General features: G+C 41.4%; 1 protein-coding gene across 4 annotated transcripts in view; it reads right to left on the bottom strand.

Moving 5' to 3' along the window:
* Positions 1-20,017, bottom strand: part of nbeab (neurobeachin b) — a 235,287-nt gene that overhangs the window by 140,275 nt on the left and 74,995 nt on the right. For all 4 annotated transcript variants that reach the window (XM_049575634.1, XM_049575636.1, XM_049575637.1 and 1 more), the window contains exons 7-13: positions 19,397-19,516; positions 17,525-17,671; positions 11,848-12,045; positions 11,581-11,714; positions 7,827-7,935; positions 6,193-6,345; positions 4,534-4,702 (exon numbers count right to left, since the gene is read on the bottom strand). In XM_049575634.1, coding sequence (XP_049431591.1) covers positions 4,534-4,702; positions 6,193-6,345; positions 7,827-7,935; positions 11,581-11,714; positions 11,848-12,045; positions 17,525-17,671; positions 19,397-19,516 — 1,030 coding nt within the window. The remainder of the gene's footprint in view (positions 1-4,533; positions 4,703-6,192; positions 6,346-7,826; positions 7,936-11,580; positions 11,715-11,847; positions 12,046-17,524; positions 17,672-19,396; positions 19,517-20,017) is intronic.

The raw sequence follows: 20,017 nt of genomic DNA, 5'->3' as shown, positions 1-20,017 counted from the left end.
TCCTCATCCTGTCAGCACTTAGGAACCATAGGCAGTCTTCTACAGATTTGCAGCCAATCTCCAATCTCATAGGGCTGCCAGGAGGCCTGCCATGACTGCCCTTCACCGTCAGGCCCGTTTGCACTGGTGTCGGCAACATGTACACTGGAACCTGAACATGTGGAGGAACGTTATATTCAGCAGTAAGTCCAGATTCTGCCTACAACAGTTGGAACATAGTCAAAGTGTGGAGAAGACGTGGAGAACTGAGTAACATCTTTTGGTGTAGGCAGTGTGATGGTGTGGGGCGGCATCTCCCTCACTGGAAAAATGAGGCTTGTCATTATTGGAGGCAATCTCAATGCAGAGAGATATCAAAATAAAATTCTGTAACCAGTGGCAATCCCATATCTCCATAGTCTGGGACTGAACTCTATCCTCCAAGATGACAATGCTCACCCCCACAGAGCAGAGTTTATCAGAGACTACCTATAGAATTTGGAGGGCGTACTGGCCTAACGGCAGTCCTGACCTCAACCCCATTGTGGGATCAGCTTGGGCGTGCTGTTTGTGCCAGAGTGACCAACACAACCACGTTGGCTGTCTTGCAACAAATGCTGGTTGAAGAATGGGATGCCATCCCACAGCAGTGTGTGACCAGGCTGGTGATCAACATGAGGAGGAGGTGCCAGGCTGTTGTGGCTGTGTATGGTTCTACCACACGCTACTGACGCTCCTGTTTGTTAAATGAATAAATTGTTAAATTGCCAGTGTGTCTTGTTTCTTCAGACTTCAATTATCCAATCCACCAAACAACACCAAACAAGAGTCAACATAAAAAAAGCTGTTTGGCATTGCCAGAGAAGATTTGGCAAATTTTTCATGGGCGCAACCCACATACTCAGCTCTGGTGCTCATCCCACAAATGCATGTTCCTTACAAATGTGTCACCATTTAAAAGGGAAATAAACAGGCTTTCCAACTGTATTAGATTTATTGCCAAGAAGCATTGTTATAACAAAGAAATAATCTACCAAACACAAATTTCCTTACTTATTGTGCTTTGTTTATGTGTGTGAGATGTCTGTCAATGTGTATTTTATCAAGTCTCCTACTCTTGCAAAAACTGCTTTTCTTTTCACCGTTTTGTTGAGCAGCGACCCATACCTTTTATAATGTGTAGCTCTGCAATCAAAAACATATGCTGTGTCTCAAATCGCATACTTCTGTGCATACACTTGATATTTTAAGCGTGTGAGTGCGTACACATTGAGAAGTATGGCAATATGCAGTCCACTGTGAGTCCCCAGATGGTGCACTCATAACATTCAAAAAGTTGAGTGTGGAATGTTGAACTCTTCTTACCCTCAAAGGTCACCATGTTGCCTATATAGTGGAAGGGGCAGGACCACAAACACAATTTCAAATTTGTAAAACGTCGGCCGACTATGACAGTGAACACTGACGCACTGTACAAATATACAAATGTATCGTTTTTACTACCGCCATACTGTTGTGGGGTATAAGCCATTAGTTTGTTTATTTGGTTAATTCTTTGATAGTTTGGTACCACAAACGATAATACAAATGCTAAAATTAGCCTGCTAGCTAGATAACAGTGACACATTTTGTCATCAATCATTAAAGTTACATGTGTTGTGGCGTAAGCTGAACGATCTGGGGGTGTAAGTTACCTTTGGTGTTTGTGCATGTTAAATTGTCTTCCTCACTGCAGAAGATTTTCGTGTTAGACTTGAGGTTAAAAGTTGTTTCCTCTTTAGATCTCAATTTTTTGATCATCTGTCTATGGTCACTCTGAATATGATGTTGTATCTACATTATCTCAGACAAGCATGAGTTCATTTTCTCGTCATTCATAGAACATACCACAAGTAGTAAACCTCACCCCAAGTAGGAATTTCAACCCAATCATGTAAGGAGACTCAACAGACTTCAAGGGCACTTTTAACCGAGCCTCACACCCATTTTTGTTTGTATTTGCTTCTCCAGAGTAATTTTTGGACCCATTTCAACACTGTCATGATCCATCATTGGATGGATCAATAGACTGAATGGACTTTCTACTTAAAGTACCTTTGGGATTTCAGAGCTCTTTGACTTGTTCCTGAAATCTCCTTTATACTTCTGCGTTGTTCCCCTTAGGCGCAGACACCTTGTGAAGGAGTCTCATCTGAGGTCACCAATTCTTTTAGTCACTATGCAGAGCCACGCAGCAGTCTCCGAGGCTAAGAATTGAATCAGATGAGGAAGTGCCAAAACCTGCAGTTCTTTGAATGGCCACTTGAGGCTACCTCCAAAACAAGTAAATCTCCATCCTCATGTTAAAATGTTCAACTTCACAGCAAAAATAAACATGTTTACAGCCTAATAAAATACAGTTTTGGTCTCCATAGCTAATTCTGACATTCATGACTGCTGTACAAGAGTTGAATTTTTTTTATAACTCCCCCATTTATATTTCAGTGAGGCCCAGAGTTACGCATATTTAAGGGTGGAGCCGCTTGAGTGACAGGCTGTCTGTCAGGAGTCACCACAGTCTATGAGTCAGATCCTCCCCAGCTCCAACCTCTCATCCAAATATGGTCACCTCTGGCTCCCACAAAAAAAAAAAAAACAACAACTAAAAAACAAGATGGCCAACCTAGAGGCTTCAAAACGGCAGTGGACAAACCAGTAGGTGATCCATTATTTATATAGTCTATGTTTAGAACTCACGACCATAGGTGTATGTGGGAGACAGACTCGTAAATCAAGAGCTTTACCTCAGCCTACGCTCACTCTTCAGCGTGGGAGTTCAAAGCAATGCCTGCATTAAAGCTGACCGATGAACCTGTTGATCTCATGGTCCTCACTCACAAACAGAACTCTGAGATTCTTGATCTTCACTCACAACCCAGACCGCTGTTTTCTAAGACTCAGTCACCCAAAAACCCTGCCCTGACACCCAATCCAGACGTCTACATCATAGCACTCTACCAGTAGATATCAACATTTCCAGTCGTCATGACTGTGTGAAGTGCAACTCTCCTGTACTATGTAAACAAAATGCAGACACTACAGTGAGTACACTGTAGCACATCTTGCCTTTAATATTTTTGTTGTTTTTACAACCTCCATTGACATCTCTGACTCTCCCTGACTCTAACAAATCAGAAAACTACTCGGCCTTGAGATGCTCCTATACAAAGCAGAACTACACTGCAGCGCCTGAGGCTACACAGAAACAGATTTCCCAAACAAGTGATCTCGGCATCAAAATCCATTATTCAACAGCGGTGAAAACAACAACAAAATTTACCGAAAGTGTTCAGCGTGGTGAACGTGATAGAAATAAAGTCCTCAGAAGTTCCTCTGATGTCCAAGCTAAATATAGCTCATCGTCCTAGAACATAAGCTCTGAATAGGTTGAGCTTTCATCACTTATTAAGTCTTGTAAAGTTTCCTTGCACAGCATAAGAGGGGATAAGGGACAGCGCACAGTGTAAGTAGATGGGATAAGGAACAAATTAAAAATCTGGAAAAATTAGATTGAGGGGTCCATTGGACTGACCTAACTTACAGATGTGTGTGCCCATATTATCCGAGCTAACCTGAGTGTAGGAGTTACTACAACTATTAGTAGGAAATCAATTAGGATAACCCCCAGCTCTAGCAGATCGAGAATGTAGGCCAAGCGCCTTGATGCGGCATATAAATAGGCTAAAATGCTGCTACATTCAGCCAACCCTGACACTACCACTGAGAGTTTGGTTACATGTTACAGTGTTAATAAATATGATGTTCACCTGAGAATTAGTGGTGCAACGAATGTTGATGGGAGTAAAGAAGAATCCTTTTTGGAAGAAATAACATATGACTGTATAACAAGGATTACATCAATGTTCTCAGAGTACAAGCTCTAGCCTTCAGGGAGGAGAATTCATTAGGCCTTGGTGCAGCATAAACTGAGCTCTCAGCACCATTATAAAACAACCCCTATAGTACGCCACAGATAGTTTTAGAAAAGAATAATGGAGAGCAAAAAGGAAATGACAGTTCAAGGACAATTTCACTTCCAGCACAGCCTGCTCTGTGACGTACTGTTGTTTCATAAAGTGAGGATGCCAGTCATACTACTGGCCCAGGTTTCGGAGGCCTGACACCCACACCAAGCACCCTAGCGGGATGACAGTATTGATGTGCTGTGTCTGTCTCACTGTCATCTCCAGTGATGGCCACGGTCCTAACAGCTGACAGGCAAGCGCTTCCATGTGGAGATGAGTCATTTCAAATGTGGGGGAGCTGCTGCCATTTCAGGAAGACACTTTGATAGCAGGCTTGTGGCTGCACACAATGATTGTGATTGGTTCACTCCCAATGATTTCCTTTCCAAAACACTGAGCTTCACTTGGAAGAGGCTTCGGATGGAAGGGAAACAGTTTATATAAACAACAACCCAAATCAAATCATATTCCACAGCAAAAAATAAATAAAATAAATAAACTTAGCTTGTCTTATGCTGCAAAAAAAATCCCAAATCCTAAATATGCTTACCGAGACCCTTTGGAGTGATGCCGCTGCTGTCTGCAGGGTTGACGGCCCAGTGGTAGTACTTAAGCGTATGCATGAGCTGCAGTACTGTGCCCACTCGACGGATCGTGTTGTAGATGGTTGATGTGCCAATGAACTCTGCAGAAAGGTATGTGTACAGAGAGAGCTGTACCTAGAGTGGGAAAACACACATACATGCATTCAAATTAGTAAGTACACACCATAATTAATCCCCAGAACCCTATACATTATTAGACTGGATTGCACCAGCTGAGCCTATTTTGCTTGCAGGTGTATGGTAGGGATGACCACTGACCCTATATTACTCAATTTCATAATTGTCGCAGCTCCACTCTGTTCAGTGATGATTAGCATGTCCTCTGTAATTAGCAGCAGACCTGACAAGAATCCTAAATCCCACCACAGTCACTCCAGCTATAAATACTGAGGGCTTTTTCCCATATGTCATAAATTATAGGATATTAACAAGTCAAATGTGAGTCATGATGAAAGGCGGCACTGTGGTTATGATGTGAGCATGATGTGATATGGTTTGAGGCTACTGAAATTAAACAATGGAGATAAGTGAACACCATGCTGTTGGTAATGTAATATCCATGTGAACAGAAAAGTTGAATACACTAACAGAATCTTATTTGTCTACTTGGACAAGGTCAGTGGGCCCATGTTATTAATGCATATTGTATGCTCCCATCATTCACACAGCTGGCTCTCTGCACCCCATGCAGCTTGAGGATAGGGTCACAGGATATCGTACACTTTGTGGAACGTCCTAAGGGAAGGAGCCAGTGTAGCTCTCTGTGCCGATGTAGCTAAAAGTGTTCTAACCCACTTCATTACCTCGCTGTTTTCTCTCATTTTTCCTCCCTCTTTCTCTATACTCTATTTTGGAGGAGTGTCGCAGGCAAGCCTCCAGACACCTTTGTATTTATTTCCTCCTTTTATTTATTCATGGCTTGGCCCACCAGCAGCATTCCTGAGGCAAATGTATTTGCCACACAAACTCAGCTCCTTTGATATACCTCATCCCGTTTCTTCATGGGTCATTATTTAAAAAGGGGGGGGGGGGACTCTGGAACATTTAAAAAATGGTTAGGTTGAACACAGGAAAGTGGAAGCAAGTTATGAACTCCACAACCATGTAATGTCATATAAATGCAAAAATATATCTGCTCCACTCGCCTCCTAAGACACTTGCCAGTGGTTTGGTGAATGTCAGTTGGGCCCTACATACAAACTGTCATGAGGTGAAACTGCATAATATTCTTTAATATGATGACTCAACCTAGTCAAATTTGGCTCATTAATATGAGTTGCAGGGACAGAAAAATTGTTAGTTTTCCCTTCTGCAATCACATCTCCTGCTACTTTGTTTTACAAACACCTACTCAAACACTTGGTGCCATGGGGTATCTCACCAACGGTGACACTAGTGTGATACATACTTGACAATATGCAAAATTTCCAGCTCTATTTGAGACATAGGCACGTGCTTCAAATCTCAAATCTACAGAAGGAATAATGATGCAAAGGATTACTGAGACCTTCTGTGGCTGAAAGCTCCTGATATGCATCCACTTTAGCCGGATCACATGCAAAGCACTTGTCCCTTCATGGGCTGAGTTACCTGCAGGAGCTCACCTTGGCAGGGGTGTGGATCCAGATGGCAGCATTGAACAGAATGTGGTCACACAGCTGCTTCAGCAGTGGTGCCCCATGTGTCAGACCATCCAGATACTTTGCAAAAGAGAGGAATTGCTCTAATACAGCTCTGGTGATGTGCACACGTGATGACTGTAGGAAGAAGCACAAAGTCATGTTAAATAATAATAATAATAATAATAATAATAATAATAATAATAATTATATTGCCGAGCCAAATGTATTTATCCGACCTTTTACCATACACTAACTGTTCATGAAATGTCTCTATGCAGTACCCATCAGTAGAAAAAAACCCTAAATGTCACAAAAAAGAACCACACCCATAACTCTGGTAGTTGGCAAGCAGCCTAATATGACTCACCATTAGGCAACTGTTTGCAGTTTTCAAATCTGAAGTTACTAATTTGACATGTAAGTTGATCTTTTAGTATAAAGCATTAAGTATCTCTTTTGAACATTGCACAGGCACCTTGCCTTTATTCATGTACATGCAAACACACACATTAATAAAGTTAAGTTAATTTTGCAGAAGTGTCTGTATAATTTTGTCAATGGTCACTTTAGCTTTGTGTGTTAATACTTATGTTCTGTACCAGCAGATTAGCATGTTGACATAGGTGATAAATTGCTCTACTTTGTCATTTTGTCAAGTTACTGGACCAAAAAAGTGCTTTAAGAAATTAGGGCAAGTTGTAGAGGCTCGACTTTGCAGAGAATTTCTCTCTGACAAATATTGTTACCGCTCCTGTCTGGCACCTGTTTTCTGCCCAGGTGGGGACTTGGTGGGGGCAGGAGCGAGGGAAAAATGAAGGCACGGGGGGAGAAGGGAAGGTGTGGCATAAACAGATCATGAACAGATGGTGCGATATGTGGAAGTGTGAAACCTGGCAGCGGGAAGGAAGCAAGGAGAAAAAAAAAAAAAAAAAAAAAGCAGCTCTCAGGTGCCGACTCTGCCTGGCTGTTAGTTAACAGCAGCTGAAGCCAGCAGGCAGGCAAGTCAGTGAGTGACAAAGTGGAGTCATTTCTCAGTGCTCTAAAAGAGCCAGCACTCTGGGGAGGCCGGCAAGCTGCTAGATCTGCATCACAAAATGGGTAAATAAAGATTGATGCGGAAAGAGAGAAACCAAGGGGGGGAATGGGAAAGAGAAGTAGTCTTGTGGTGTTCTTCCTCAAGCTCTGTCTAGTTCAAAGACACATTCAGGACTTTGCTACAGGCAATGAAAGATCAGACTGTTGATGGGGCTTGGAGGGTGCAGACAAGATACAGTGCACCTTGATGCTGGGGAAAGAAGTTTAAAAAGCAGATGGCTTTTCAGTGAAAATGTCAAAATTTTGCATATCAGCGTATCATTTCCCATCCATCATTTCACTCAAGACGGAAATGAATGAGCTGGACAGTCGTTCTTCAAATCACTGTTGAAGGTGAGAAAAACTGATGCTGTGATGAGTCAGCCTGTTCCCAGACCATTCGTCTACATGCACTGGGATCTCTAGTGTAATGCTGCTACTTAGAGCAAATGTGTAAACAAGATGCGGTGAAATTGCGGAGAACTGATGTGTCACTGAGGTTAGGAAATAGTTGTGATATGCCTTGAAGAGCTCAACCATACCTTCTCTAGCAGGTATCCAATCACCAAGAAGCCCTTTCCTCCCAGCATCTGCTCCTGCATGGCCACTGAGCTCTTGAGCAGCTCAACCAGAAAGGCCAGGAGAGTGGCACTGCAAAACAAGAAACCATAACATCTCACACAGGGCTCAAAACTATTCACACACTCATGAGGTGGTGAATGAGTTATTCTATAAACCACAGCAGCATGAGGAAGCAGTGTAGCAGGGGGAAAAAAACGAGACAAGGTCATTTTCAGAGGATGTCAGCAATCACCTGGGAACCTGAGCTCACCACTTTCATCCCTCTTCAATTCAGAAGAATGCCTGGGCTTGCTGGGCTCCCTAGCGACAGAGAGTGGTCTCACAGGCAAGTTGTGTGTCTGTATATATGTATGCGACATGGGGGAAAGGGGTTCAAGGGGGCAAGGCAGTGCGCCGAAGATGATTTTTTTTTCTTTGTTGGAGGGCTTTTCAGCTGAAGCCTTTGGCTGAGTGAAAGTGGTGCTCGGTGACACTTCTTAATCGGCTTTCCCTCACATCCTCTAGTGGCCTCCGCTCTAGCGCAACAATCGCAAGGACACAATCACTCTTGTGCAGGCTTGCCCACAGATGCTGCACACACACTACATGCATACAAACTCATATGTTCGAATGTGAACTTCGCTCACCACTGTGTCCATTTGTCAGTTTGCAGTTGCTTCTTTCTCACTGCTGCTCCAACTTAGCCATAACTAAACCGAGGGGAAAACATACAAAAGTGGGTGACAGTCCACTCTGTGTGCACTTGGTTTAGCCTCTGATCCTTTACTGCACAGCTTCCCTCCAATTTTGGCAGGGCAGTAGTGACTAATGCTATATGTCTGCTGTTTGGAATGCAACGTGGCACAGAGTAACACAAGATTAAATACTTATTAATAGGAAAATTTTTAAATTACTATTCCAGCATTCAGTTGAGAACCACCGCAGCAGATCTAGCAGCATTATAAAGAGTTAATTGTTGCAAAAGCTTTGAACTACTTAGCTCTGCAGGCTTTCAACAGACTCAATCTAAAAGCCAAAGCAAGGACAAGGCAAGTGTTGGGGAAAGTGACTCACTGTGAGGGAAAGCCCCTTGACATGGTAGCAAGAGGGACTGAGAGCAGAGATGAGAGGAAACTACAGAGGCAGTGAGCTTTGGGCATCAGGGGTTTGTGCTGCTGTGTGGTGTCTATCTAGTACTGCTGTCGTTGAACTAACACAGGATTAGAGCAGAGCTGAGACTCCATCCAGGCCACAGTGGGGAAGCTTTAGACTGACCAGCTCAGAATGATGGGGATGAGAAGAGTCTGAACCAGAGAGCAGAGATAACAATGAAAACTGGCCGGTACTGTATTAAGCAGACAGTGGTTTATTACAGATATATTGATATCTGGTAAAAAAAAAATTGTATATATTGCAGAAAAAAGTGGTTGATGAAATACATAAACACTCATATCGCTATATTGTTTGTCCAACACATACCTACTCTAATTCTGGATTCTGAGACTTTCTCACCAAGGTGCCACTTCCTGGGGTCTGACCTCATAATATATATATATATACAGTACAGGCCAAAAGTTTGGACACACCTTCTCATTCAATGTGTTTTCTTTATTTTCATGACTATTTACATTGTAGATTCTCACTGAAGGCATCAAAACTATGAATGAACACATGTGGAGTTATGTACTTAACAAAAAAAGGTGAAATAACTGAAAACATGTTTTATATTCTAGTTTCTTCAAAATAGCCACCCTTTGCTCTGATTACTGCTTTGCACACTCTTGGCATTCTCTCCATGAGCTTCAAGAGGTAGTCACCTGAAATGGTTTCCACTTCACAGGTGTGCCTTATCAGGGTTAATTAGTGGAATTTCTTGCTTTATCAATGGGGTTGGGACCATCAGTTGTGTTGTGCAGAAGTCAGGTTAATACACAGCCGACAGCCCTATTGGACAACTGTTAAAATTCATATTATGGCAAGAACCAATCAGCTAACTAAAGAAAAACCAGTGGCCATCATTACTTTAAGAAATGAAGGTCAGTCAGTCCGGAAAATTGCAAAAACTTTAAATGTGTCCCCAAGTGGAGTCGCAAAAACCATCAAGCGCTACAACGAAACTGGCACACATGAGGACCGACCCAGGAAAGGAAGACCAAGAGTCACCTCTGCTTCTGAGGATAAGTTCATCCAGTCAGCCTCATAAATCGCAAGTTAACAGCAGCTCAGATCAGAGACCAGATGAATGCCACACAGAGTTCTAGAAGCAGACCCATCTCTAGAACAACTGTTAAGAGGAGACTTCGTGAATCAGGCCTTCATGGTCAAATAGCTGCTAGGAAACCACTGCTAAGGAGAGGCAACAAGCAGAAGAGATTTGTTTGGGCCAAGAAACACAAGGAATGGACATTAGACCAGTGGAAATCTGTGCTTTGGTCTGATGAGTCCAAATTTGAGATCTTTGGTTCCAACCGCCGTGTCTTTGTGAGGCGCAGAAAAGGTGAGCGGATGGATTCCACATGCCTGGTTCCCACTGTGAAGCATGGAGGAGGAGGTGTGATGGTGTGGGGGTGTTTTGCTGGTGACACTGTTGGGGATTTATTCAAAATTGAAGGCACACTGAACCAGCATGGCTACCACAGCATCCTGCAGCGACATGCCATCCCATCCGGTTTGCGTTTAATTGGACGATCATTTATTTTCAACAGGACAATGACCCCAAACACACCTCCAGGCTGTGTAAGGGCTATTTGACCAAGAAGGAGAGTGATGGAGTGCTGCGGCAGATGACCTGGCCTCCACAGTCACCGGACCTGAACCCAATCGAGATGGTTTGGGGTGAGCTGGACCGCAGAGTGAAGGCAAAGGGGCCAACAAGTGCTAAACACCTCTGGGAACTCCTTCAAGACTGTTGGAAAACCATTTCAGGTGACTACCTCTTGAAGCTAGAATATAAACTAGAATATAAAACATGTTTTCAGTTATTTCACCTTTTTTTGTTGATGCCTTCAGTGAGAATCTACAATGTAAATAGTCATGAAAATAAAGAAAACGCATTGAATAAGAAGGTGTGTCCAAACTTTTGGCCTGTACTATATATATATATATATACATATATATATATATATATATACTTTATCTGCCACTGGTGCGTTCATATTAATTTTGCCCTTCTATGTCCATCAGTCACAAACACAGCCCCACACACAAGGCTCAAGAGTTTCAGGATTTAAAGGCCATATACTCATCCTTCCTCCTCCTTTCACATTGACCCCAAACTACTTCAAACTTCTGGCTAAAAAAAATGGAGGTTAATATTACTGTTTTTAAGAGGCTGTGGCACCCTCATTTTGAGCTGGAGCAAATGTAGTACCTTGAAAAACAAGACAAACTAAGGCATCCATTTTTGCCAACCATGTCAGCAGAACTTGTTGGGAAGAGGGTTTAATAATGCTCCAAATTTAATTTTAAATTTTGGTGAGACCATTTTCAAAGGGGTCCTTTGAACCTTTGCCTCAAGATATCTGAATGAAAATGGATTCTGTGGTTACTCATGAGTCACCTCTGAACTTGAGAGGGTTTGTTTCAAGTAAATGTTTTGCCCGCTGCGATCAATGAACTCCTTCAAATTCTTTTTGTCACTTACAATTTCATATGTACACTTTTGAATGTGTCAACTCCAAACAAAGATTTCCAAAAACTGAAATGATCTTGTACAGTTACATTTCTCCTTCTTACCACACAGTGGGCTCCACCTGGCTGTCGTTCAGCTGATGGTAGTCCAGCTGAGCGAAGAGCGGAAAGAGCACCTGGATCCCACCGATGGAATGGATGGCACTGTGGATGGAGTGAGTCACTGTGGCTTTTACATCCTGTGAGGATAATGCAAACCAAACAAAACAGACATTTGTAATGACATTTCAAGAAGAGTGCAACAGAAATGAATAAATCAGTACTGAAGTTAGTGACACAGAGTCAGAGTTGGCTTTGAGTAAAGCAACTGACCTGTAGCATAAGGGCATGCGGTGAGTGCACAAAGATGGAAGCATTTTCTTTAGGCGAGGACTCCAGGCAGAGCTGGGCATCAGTGGCCTTGGCGTTGTAGGTGAAGGCGATGGCGCTGGCCAACTTACCATCATACAAGACCTGCTTGTGATGCTCTGCTAAGTGGATATCACTCTCTGACTTGAACTTAAATGTGCTCTGGAAAAAAGAGAAAGCAAATGGGGAACAATAAAGGAGAGATAAATCGAGAGATGGACAGAGTGAGATTGATAGATTGAGTAGCTCCTTCCTGCTCATGCACCCTGTCAGTGTCTCTTGGGTTTTACCTTTTAATTATAACTTGATTAAAATATATCCTTTCCAAGAATGAAAAATGACAAGATGCTTTTCAAGATTGGCAGCAACACATTTCAAGAGGTCAGGATTTCTTTCTTGGCAATGAGTGCATTTCAGTAATTTTGTTTTCTCTCTACTGATTAAAAGCTATCCTTCTCATCTCTATCATTCTGTAATGCTGCAATTAACAACACAATGCAATCATGTATTTACTTTTTAGGGATGTTCTTAATCCATTTAACAACTAAGCACAAGTCTGTGTCAGGGCATGTAGTGAATTAAACTGCAGTAAGGTTAAAGAAAATAAGACAGCAGGGACTGTAGTTCCATTCCCACCAAATGAAGTGTAAAATATATTAATACATTTATATTTTCCAGTTCAAACATTTTAATGATTTTATCTGTGTCTCATAGAGGACATGTGACATTATACAGTTATGTCCAGTTGCTTTCATTTTGTTTTACTTTGAATGTTTAAGATGAAGCCTTTCTTTTTATCTCTGTGGGAAATCGTTTGATGACAGTTTTCAAATTCTGCAGCAGAGTTCAATGATTAGGAGAAACGGGGGCTGATGAGAGGGATCAGAGTTGCTTTGATACCAAATATGACTGTTTACCTGCATTAATTTAACCCAGCCAATTATTCTAGCCTGTTCTGGAGCAACCTCAAGTCAAGCACAGTCATTGCGGAACTCTGACGAAGACACACTGAAAAGGAAAAAGGCAACAGAGAGAGTCTGCTGTGATTGCACCCTTTTACTTAGCACACATTAGGATGTTTACCAATGCATAGGTTTCTTTCTTTCTATTTATATTTCTTTCTATCTTCTCTAGAGTTCCTTCTGTTCAAATACACTTTGCACTCGTGAAACAGGAACAAATACGAGAAGAGTTCATTCAGTGTGGCTGAAAGCACCTTCAAATTAAATCCGTCAGTCGGCAATTTAGCTTCGAGTTACTGTGTCACTTCACATCCAAAGTAATCAGACTCTGAGTACAAACATTGTGCAAATACTTGCTGGGATCACAATATAGACTCAGTATTTATTTATTGGATTTATTTACTGCATCTAAGCCCACCACACTCCTACAGGAGAGGAAAAAAGCTAGAACTAAATTATACCATATAGCAAATCTATATATGCTGTTCAGATCACACTGACACTAGATAGGGCCATTTACATTTTCACATGGGCCACTGTAGTTTTCCTACACACTTGGCACACAGGAAAAGTGTCAGCTCTGCAACCTCACTGCTAGATGCCAATTCATCCTACACACTGGACCTTTAACTCTTTATAGGGATCAATGCTGTGTCTTAACATGTCATAAGTTTCTTGATTGAAATTCCATTTTGACTTGGGACATATAAAGCCATTTGATGGCTGTGTAAAAACAACTGGAGGTTCCATCAGTCAGTGGCTCAGTAACACATTCATTATGGCTGACGTAACAAATAGCTGATCGATAACCGACTAGTCTTAATTTACTCGATCAATTAGCCGTAGACAGATGAGCTGAATTATCTGTCAATGCAGTGGGAATGGAATATGCTTAATAAGGAAATCAAGCCCTCTAATCAGGAGGGCTGAATTATTAATGAATGAGAGAAATGTTTTTCCTTCCCTCTCTGACTCATGAGCAGTGAGTGGATGGTGATAAGATAAAGAGAGACAGAAAGCACTGAAGTAATAGTGAGGAAACAAACCATCTGGTCCTAGAGGGACTGTAGATAAATACAGTATGTTATGCAACACAAGCATACAGGGTTCATGCACCTGCCTAAAAGGCATCTAAATCTGGGTTGCTTTTTTCTCAGCAAGGGAGTAAATGGATAAAACGGTGAGCTGACTCAGGTTGTCAATTGTACAAAGATTGTGCGTTTTATTCTGAGTGCCTATAAGGGGCAGAATTTTAAGTAGGTGGCAATCTTTAGAGGAAACATACAACATAAAGTGTCCAGAGCTATTTTTTATATTACAATGTATACCTGCTATAAATATAGCACAATGTTACCCATAACTCTGCTTGTATTGAAACTATTTCAGATCTTAACAAGATAAAAATTTCTAATCCAAGAATTTATTTTTCTGGGTTTCAAATTTTACTTTCGGCAAGTTATTCCCTTTTCCAAACAATGTTGGTCAAATCGATGGATATTTGCTGGTGCTATGACTATTGCCTGGCAGCATTACTCCAGCAGAAGTTTGGCAGGGAAGTTCTAGAAACTGTGAGACTTTAGGCGAGCCACATGTAGTGGCATATCTCCTTGCAGTCAGAAGATAAAAAAGGCATAAGAGGTATCCTGTTCATCTGCTATGATCAAGTCCGTGCAAACCCAGCATGCATCTCATCATGTAGTCTCTAACATCCTTCAAAAGTTCCCACTCATGAAACCCAAGTGACAAGAAATAACAAGCTCCAGTGCCCTGCACTTAAGTATGAGCCCTGCTGCAGTTTGAAAATAATGATCTCATGGGTTGTGGCTACAGTAACAAACCCTGTAGCATGACAGCATCATTCCACAGGCCAGCCACTCACATAAAAGAATAGGAGCCTCCTTTCTCTCCTAGTGCTAAAGGCTGTCATGGACCAGGGGCATCCCCACAACTCCCTACAAGAAACAGGCTGACACTTGACAAGCTGGGGACACTCCAATGCTACAGTACCTGTGTTCTTGGTGCGAGTACAGACTGAACAATACAGTCAACACTGCAACCGTTTCCAATTAATTCATAATATCAAAAAAAGTTACCAAGTTTTCCCAGTATTGACTCAACGTTAAAAGTTTAACTGACAAGGAGAAGTGATTAACTTTGGATACAGATTCAGAGAAATTATTTATTGTTTGCTTAAGACAGAAGAATTTTAAATAATCTTGAACAATGTTGCTACTGTCTTTTGACTGCACCTTCTTGTAAAACATGTATTTTAACACAAATAAAAACAACATCAAACAACATGTAACATTTTCAGACTAAATGTTGTTGCTGCAATGACAGCTTTGAGGCATTTAAAGGCAGGCATGTTTACTACAAATAGGCCTGCATTTGCAGGTATATGTGTCAGCCTGTATAGTATCTCCAAAAGGCTTTGACATCTTTGAGCTTGTCATTAAATGATCTACATCAATATTGTATTATTGCATGGCGCCTGCACAGAGATAACATTTGTCTTCCCTGACAAGGGAGGACCAGGACTGTGCAGCTCTTCAGTCTTTTCTACAGCAATCTGTGGTGCATACTGCAGAGCAGTGCTGGCACAAATTCAATGGGCTAATCTGCCTCATGTACAACACATATGGTAGTGATGATAGAGGGCAGAAACAGAAATAGCTCTAAATGCATCACATAAAAGGATGGAAAAGTCATGGGTTAATTGTTCTGACTAGTCCACTCAATGACTAATATTTTGTGTTCAGTGAAGTTGTCACTGGATATTGCTGTGACGGCTCTTACTGTATGACTCCCAACCAGGCTATTTCCCAGAGCTGGAAAGAGATAAGTAGTTATCCAGAATAAACATTAAAAAAAAAAGAAAAACTGCTGTGGTTTTGCCAGTATCCACTGGGAATTATATTCTTCATTCTGAGTTACATCTCACACACGTGTGAGGCAATTTCTTTATATGAATCCTACTGCCCACAATTTCCTAGACTTTCACCAAATCTTATGAACTCTGCTACAACAGCAGTGACAGTCTGATATGACAGTCAACTTCTGTCAGCCTCAGTGTCAGTAAACCTAACAATGGCCCTTGATGTTATCTCCGAATGGCTGGGATTGTTTCAAGTCAATAGCAGAAATGGCAATATACAGCAAAAAGTTGTTTGGTACTTTAAACGAAATAACCACAAGTCCATCTTGGTCCAGAGTGCAATTTCAATACAGCAATATGAAAAGAGCCCAGGGAACAGATTCCACTAACAGGTCTGTCAGATTTTCAGCCATAAATCATAACCTGCGGTGGAAACAGTAACCCTAGGCAGCAATAATCTCTGCATTTCAACTAACCGCTGAAGTTACTGTTACATTCTATTCACTGTGTGCGAACGGGAGCGCGTGTCAAACATCAAACATGGATGAGAAGACCATGGATCAGAAAATAAATCATACATCTCTTGCTGTAGAGCTAAGCAGAGCTGAAACAGATATTTAAAAAAATTCTAATGTACATACTGTATTTGCTGTGATCCGCTGCACCCACATTCTTCCTGGCAGTTCTCAATTAAAACAGACAGGCCTCTGGTCGCCTGGACCGCCCTCCCATTGCAACAACCAATCAGTGGGCCTGACAACTCTCTGACCTTCCTCCCCAGCCCACCTGGCTGGCTCCATCACCATAACCAACACCATTCACAGCTTCATCAATTGCGGGTAATTGTCTCCCCCGGACACGCTCTTCATTATTTCGAGAAATCTGGAGGATTGCTCCACTGTGTGTTACCTCTCTAATAGAAGGTCTAGAATCACAATTAAGGAGGTAAACGGCAAGTCACCTGCCATTAGCGAAAAGACCAAACAATGACATCTCCTGGGAATCTCCAGGCACTCATAGACCTGACTGAAATTGCAAACATCCATGTCACAATCTCCAACAGTGTAGGTATTACAATGCCAATGACTGCTATTCCTTCCTGCCATAAAAAAGGACTAATTTTGTCTTGAAAGCAGAGAGAGCAAACGGAGCTGCTGTAAAATGGACAGACATATTGTAAATTGTCTGAGACACATCCTGTGTTCAAAGCTGATTTGGCTGTGCATGTCATTCCTCCCATTTGTGACAGAGTGCAGAGCTTAACACTGCAAGGAGACAGCAGCACTTTGTGAGCATCAGGAGAAGCAAGTGAGAGGTAGAGGGAGAATTAGCTGAGGGCACACTCTGTATCTCTTTCAAGAGGAGTGGAACATTTGGGGATAGAGAGTAAATAAAATAAATAAATAAAACTGTAATTTAAATAAGAAAATGTGCAAACCAAATATTTTGTCACCATGTGATTAACATTCACAGCTGAATCCCCTTCTGGGTAGGTCAGCATCTTTCTATATTCACAATCTTTTGGTCTTTGTCAAGAAGCCTGGGAGTGCTACACCTGCTGCAGCTGATATAAGTCGGCTCAGGACTCCATCCCCTCAGAGGGCCTGCTGCTTCCCTCGGTGTATTGTGCCATTATTTCCCAGAAGTAGGTAATTTATGCAGCCATTTATCTGGGAGGAAAAACATCACTCCCAAGATGGAGATACATGGCAAAGGAACTGTGGCAGGGCAGCACTGGGCATTGATTTCACAGATAGATAGGTGATGCAGACCGCTTACATGTTAGTCACCCTCAAGTACATACCTTATAGCCTGGTCCTAGCTGATGAACTGCAAATATCTGTGCGGGATTGAGCGCTTCACAGAACACGTAGACGGCTCCTAGCTGTCCGCAGAATACTCTGTTTGCATCTGCTGTCTCCGAAGACCCAAGGAAGCACTTATCATAACTCTGCATTGGGACACAGAAAGCAAAGGCTACATTATTTTATAGTTTAGGATTGACAGGAAAAAATATATCAAAATTCACACACAGCTGTATTAGGCAGAGGGCAAAAACTGAGAAATACAACATTTGATTGCACAAATGGGTTATATTTTCTGTATCTTCTCCTAGAAATTGTATCTGAAACAACATCACCTTTTGTGTTGTTTCATTCTCAACCTTGACAATTCCCTATCGGAAAGAGGAAAACAATGTCCCTGATTTTCAAAGATAGGAAACCTCAATATAACCTCTGGGATAGAAAGAATACGTGCTGTGATTGCAATCAGTACCAAATTGAAGGATAACTTACAACAGCAGGTAATTATGTTACAACTGAAGGCCTATACAAGTGGTACTGAAGACAAAAACATCAGATGTGTGTATAGAGGATTTAAAATCCTCATCAAGCTTATGTTATGTATTTAAGAGGAAGAAAAGCCTGTGAGAAAAGGCAGTTCAATCTAATTCATGTGTGATGTGCAAATACAGATAAAATGTAATACTAAAACTTTTTTCTGAACAAAATTAAACACAACACAATTCTATGATAGAACAAAAAAAAATCTAAAAACAAGAACATTAGATATTAGATAAAGAGAAATTACAAGAAATTACAAAGATATTACTAACAGCTCTTTTTCAATTTATTTATGCTATGAGACTCACCACATGTAGCACCACTCTTACAGCTGTCAGCTCACAATATTTTGTGTGCAAATCACCAGTTATGTGACCTTACTCTCTGTGGCATATGAGAAGACAGCAATAGTTGCTGTTTAAATAATCTCGATCAAGGGAAATGTTAAAGTTCATGGGTGTAGAAAATTGCCTTACTTTGTATTTCAATGTGGCGGGGTGACTTTTTTTACGCCACCTCTTTCAGTAAATTTTTACACGTTCCTCACTTGGTTGAAATCTTAACTAATCTCTTGGTGTGTCTGCGGTATGATTTCTAATGTCTTTGTGATGCAGCTGTTTCTGCAGCCATCACAGGAAAAATCTGAATGATGCTACCTTCCTTTTCAGGAGTGGGAGAATCCACTAAAACTATCCATCACCAGTTAAGGCAGCTTTAGTTAATGCGGTGGAATATTTCATGAACCGCACTTATATTTCAACCTGTCATTTGTGCAATCTTCCCTTGAATACACAGCTACAGTGTGAAGCACACCGTTGGAAATGTGTCTCATCTTTGCAAGTGCAAATTGCTTTTTAAATCTGTCCCAAAGAGCTGTGAGTGACAACAGGTTTCATGGTGTCATTCAAACATGCAAATATCATGCCATGGCATACAGCTTAAATAGGAATGCCTCAATCTGACGATGTTTACAGTCTCTGTACACATACATCCAGTAGCTACTGAGATTTAGCCATTTTTCACATTATACATAAATCTGTTCTCCAAATGTTTGATATTCCATCTTCCGCCCTCTACTGCAGCACAACTCTGTGACAAATGGATATTCAAATTCATACTGAAATGCCAGTCATATATCTGAGAGAAATCCATGTTAATGTGGTAAAACTCATTTTGCTCAATGAGCACTATTGAAGATGTATGTATGTCACAATTTCCAGTCATGCGAGGCGTCGATGTATCAGCCTCAGTCAGTCCTGTGCCGATAAACATGCAAATCAGGAAAAAAAAAAGAGACAACAGTGAGGAGGAGTAAAAAGAGGAGTGCTTACATCATTTGTGTTGACGTGCCATGCCATGTCTCCATAAGAAACGAGCTGTCCATTAACATAACATCTGATTTCACTGTTCCTCCAGCGGCTGTAGATGTGAACTATACTGATCATGTACCACTGCGGGGGAGAAAAGAGTCAGATTGAAAAGATTTAGTAAGTGAGATATATAACAGGTCATTGCCTAAGTGGGTCATTATTAAAGAACACCTTGACTAATTTGACAATACTTAACTAAAACTACAACTGGTATAGGTTAAATGAACAACATCACCAACATTTCTGGTCAGCTCTCCAATTATTACCTTTTTTTTTTTTTTTAATTAAGATTAACCTCAAAGTTACTAGAAAGCCACAGCTGTGAGGTTTGCTATCTAATGCTCTGAACACAGCAGTGGAACATAGTGAATAATAGATCAGAAAAAAGGCTAAGAGGAGGCGAGACAACTCATTTTTCACTCTGCACAAAGTCAGATGTTAGACACTGGCTGTAGTTATTCAGGGATGAAACACTAACTGCAGCTGGTCAAGTCAAAACAGAGAAGTGACTTTAAAAGCCCTAACCCTAAGCACATTAAAGCCCACACAAAAAAGAAGGCACTGATCTTTAAACATCTGCAC

Source organism: Epinephelus fuscoguttatus, linkage group LG5, assembly GCF_011397635.1.
Source record: "Epinephelus fuscoguttatus linkage group LG5, E.fuscoguttatus.final_Chr_v1".
In the NCBI taxonomy this organism is placed as follows: domain Eukaryota; kingdom Metazoa; phylum Chordata; class Actinopteri; order Perciformes; family Serranidae; genus Epinephelus; species Epinephelus fuscoguttatus.
This window is presented reverse-complemented; position numbering and strand designations above follow the sequence as displayed.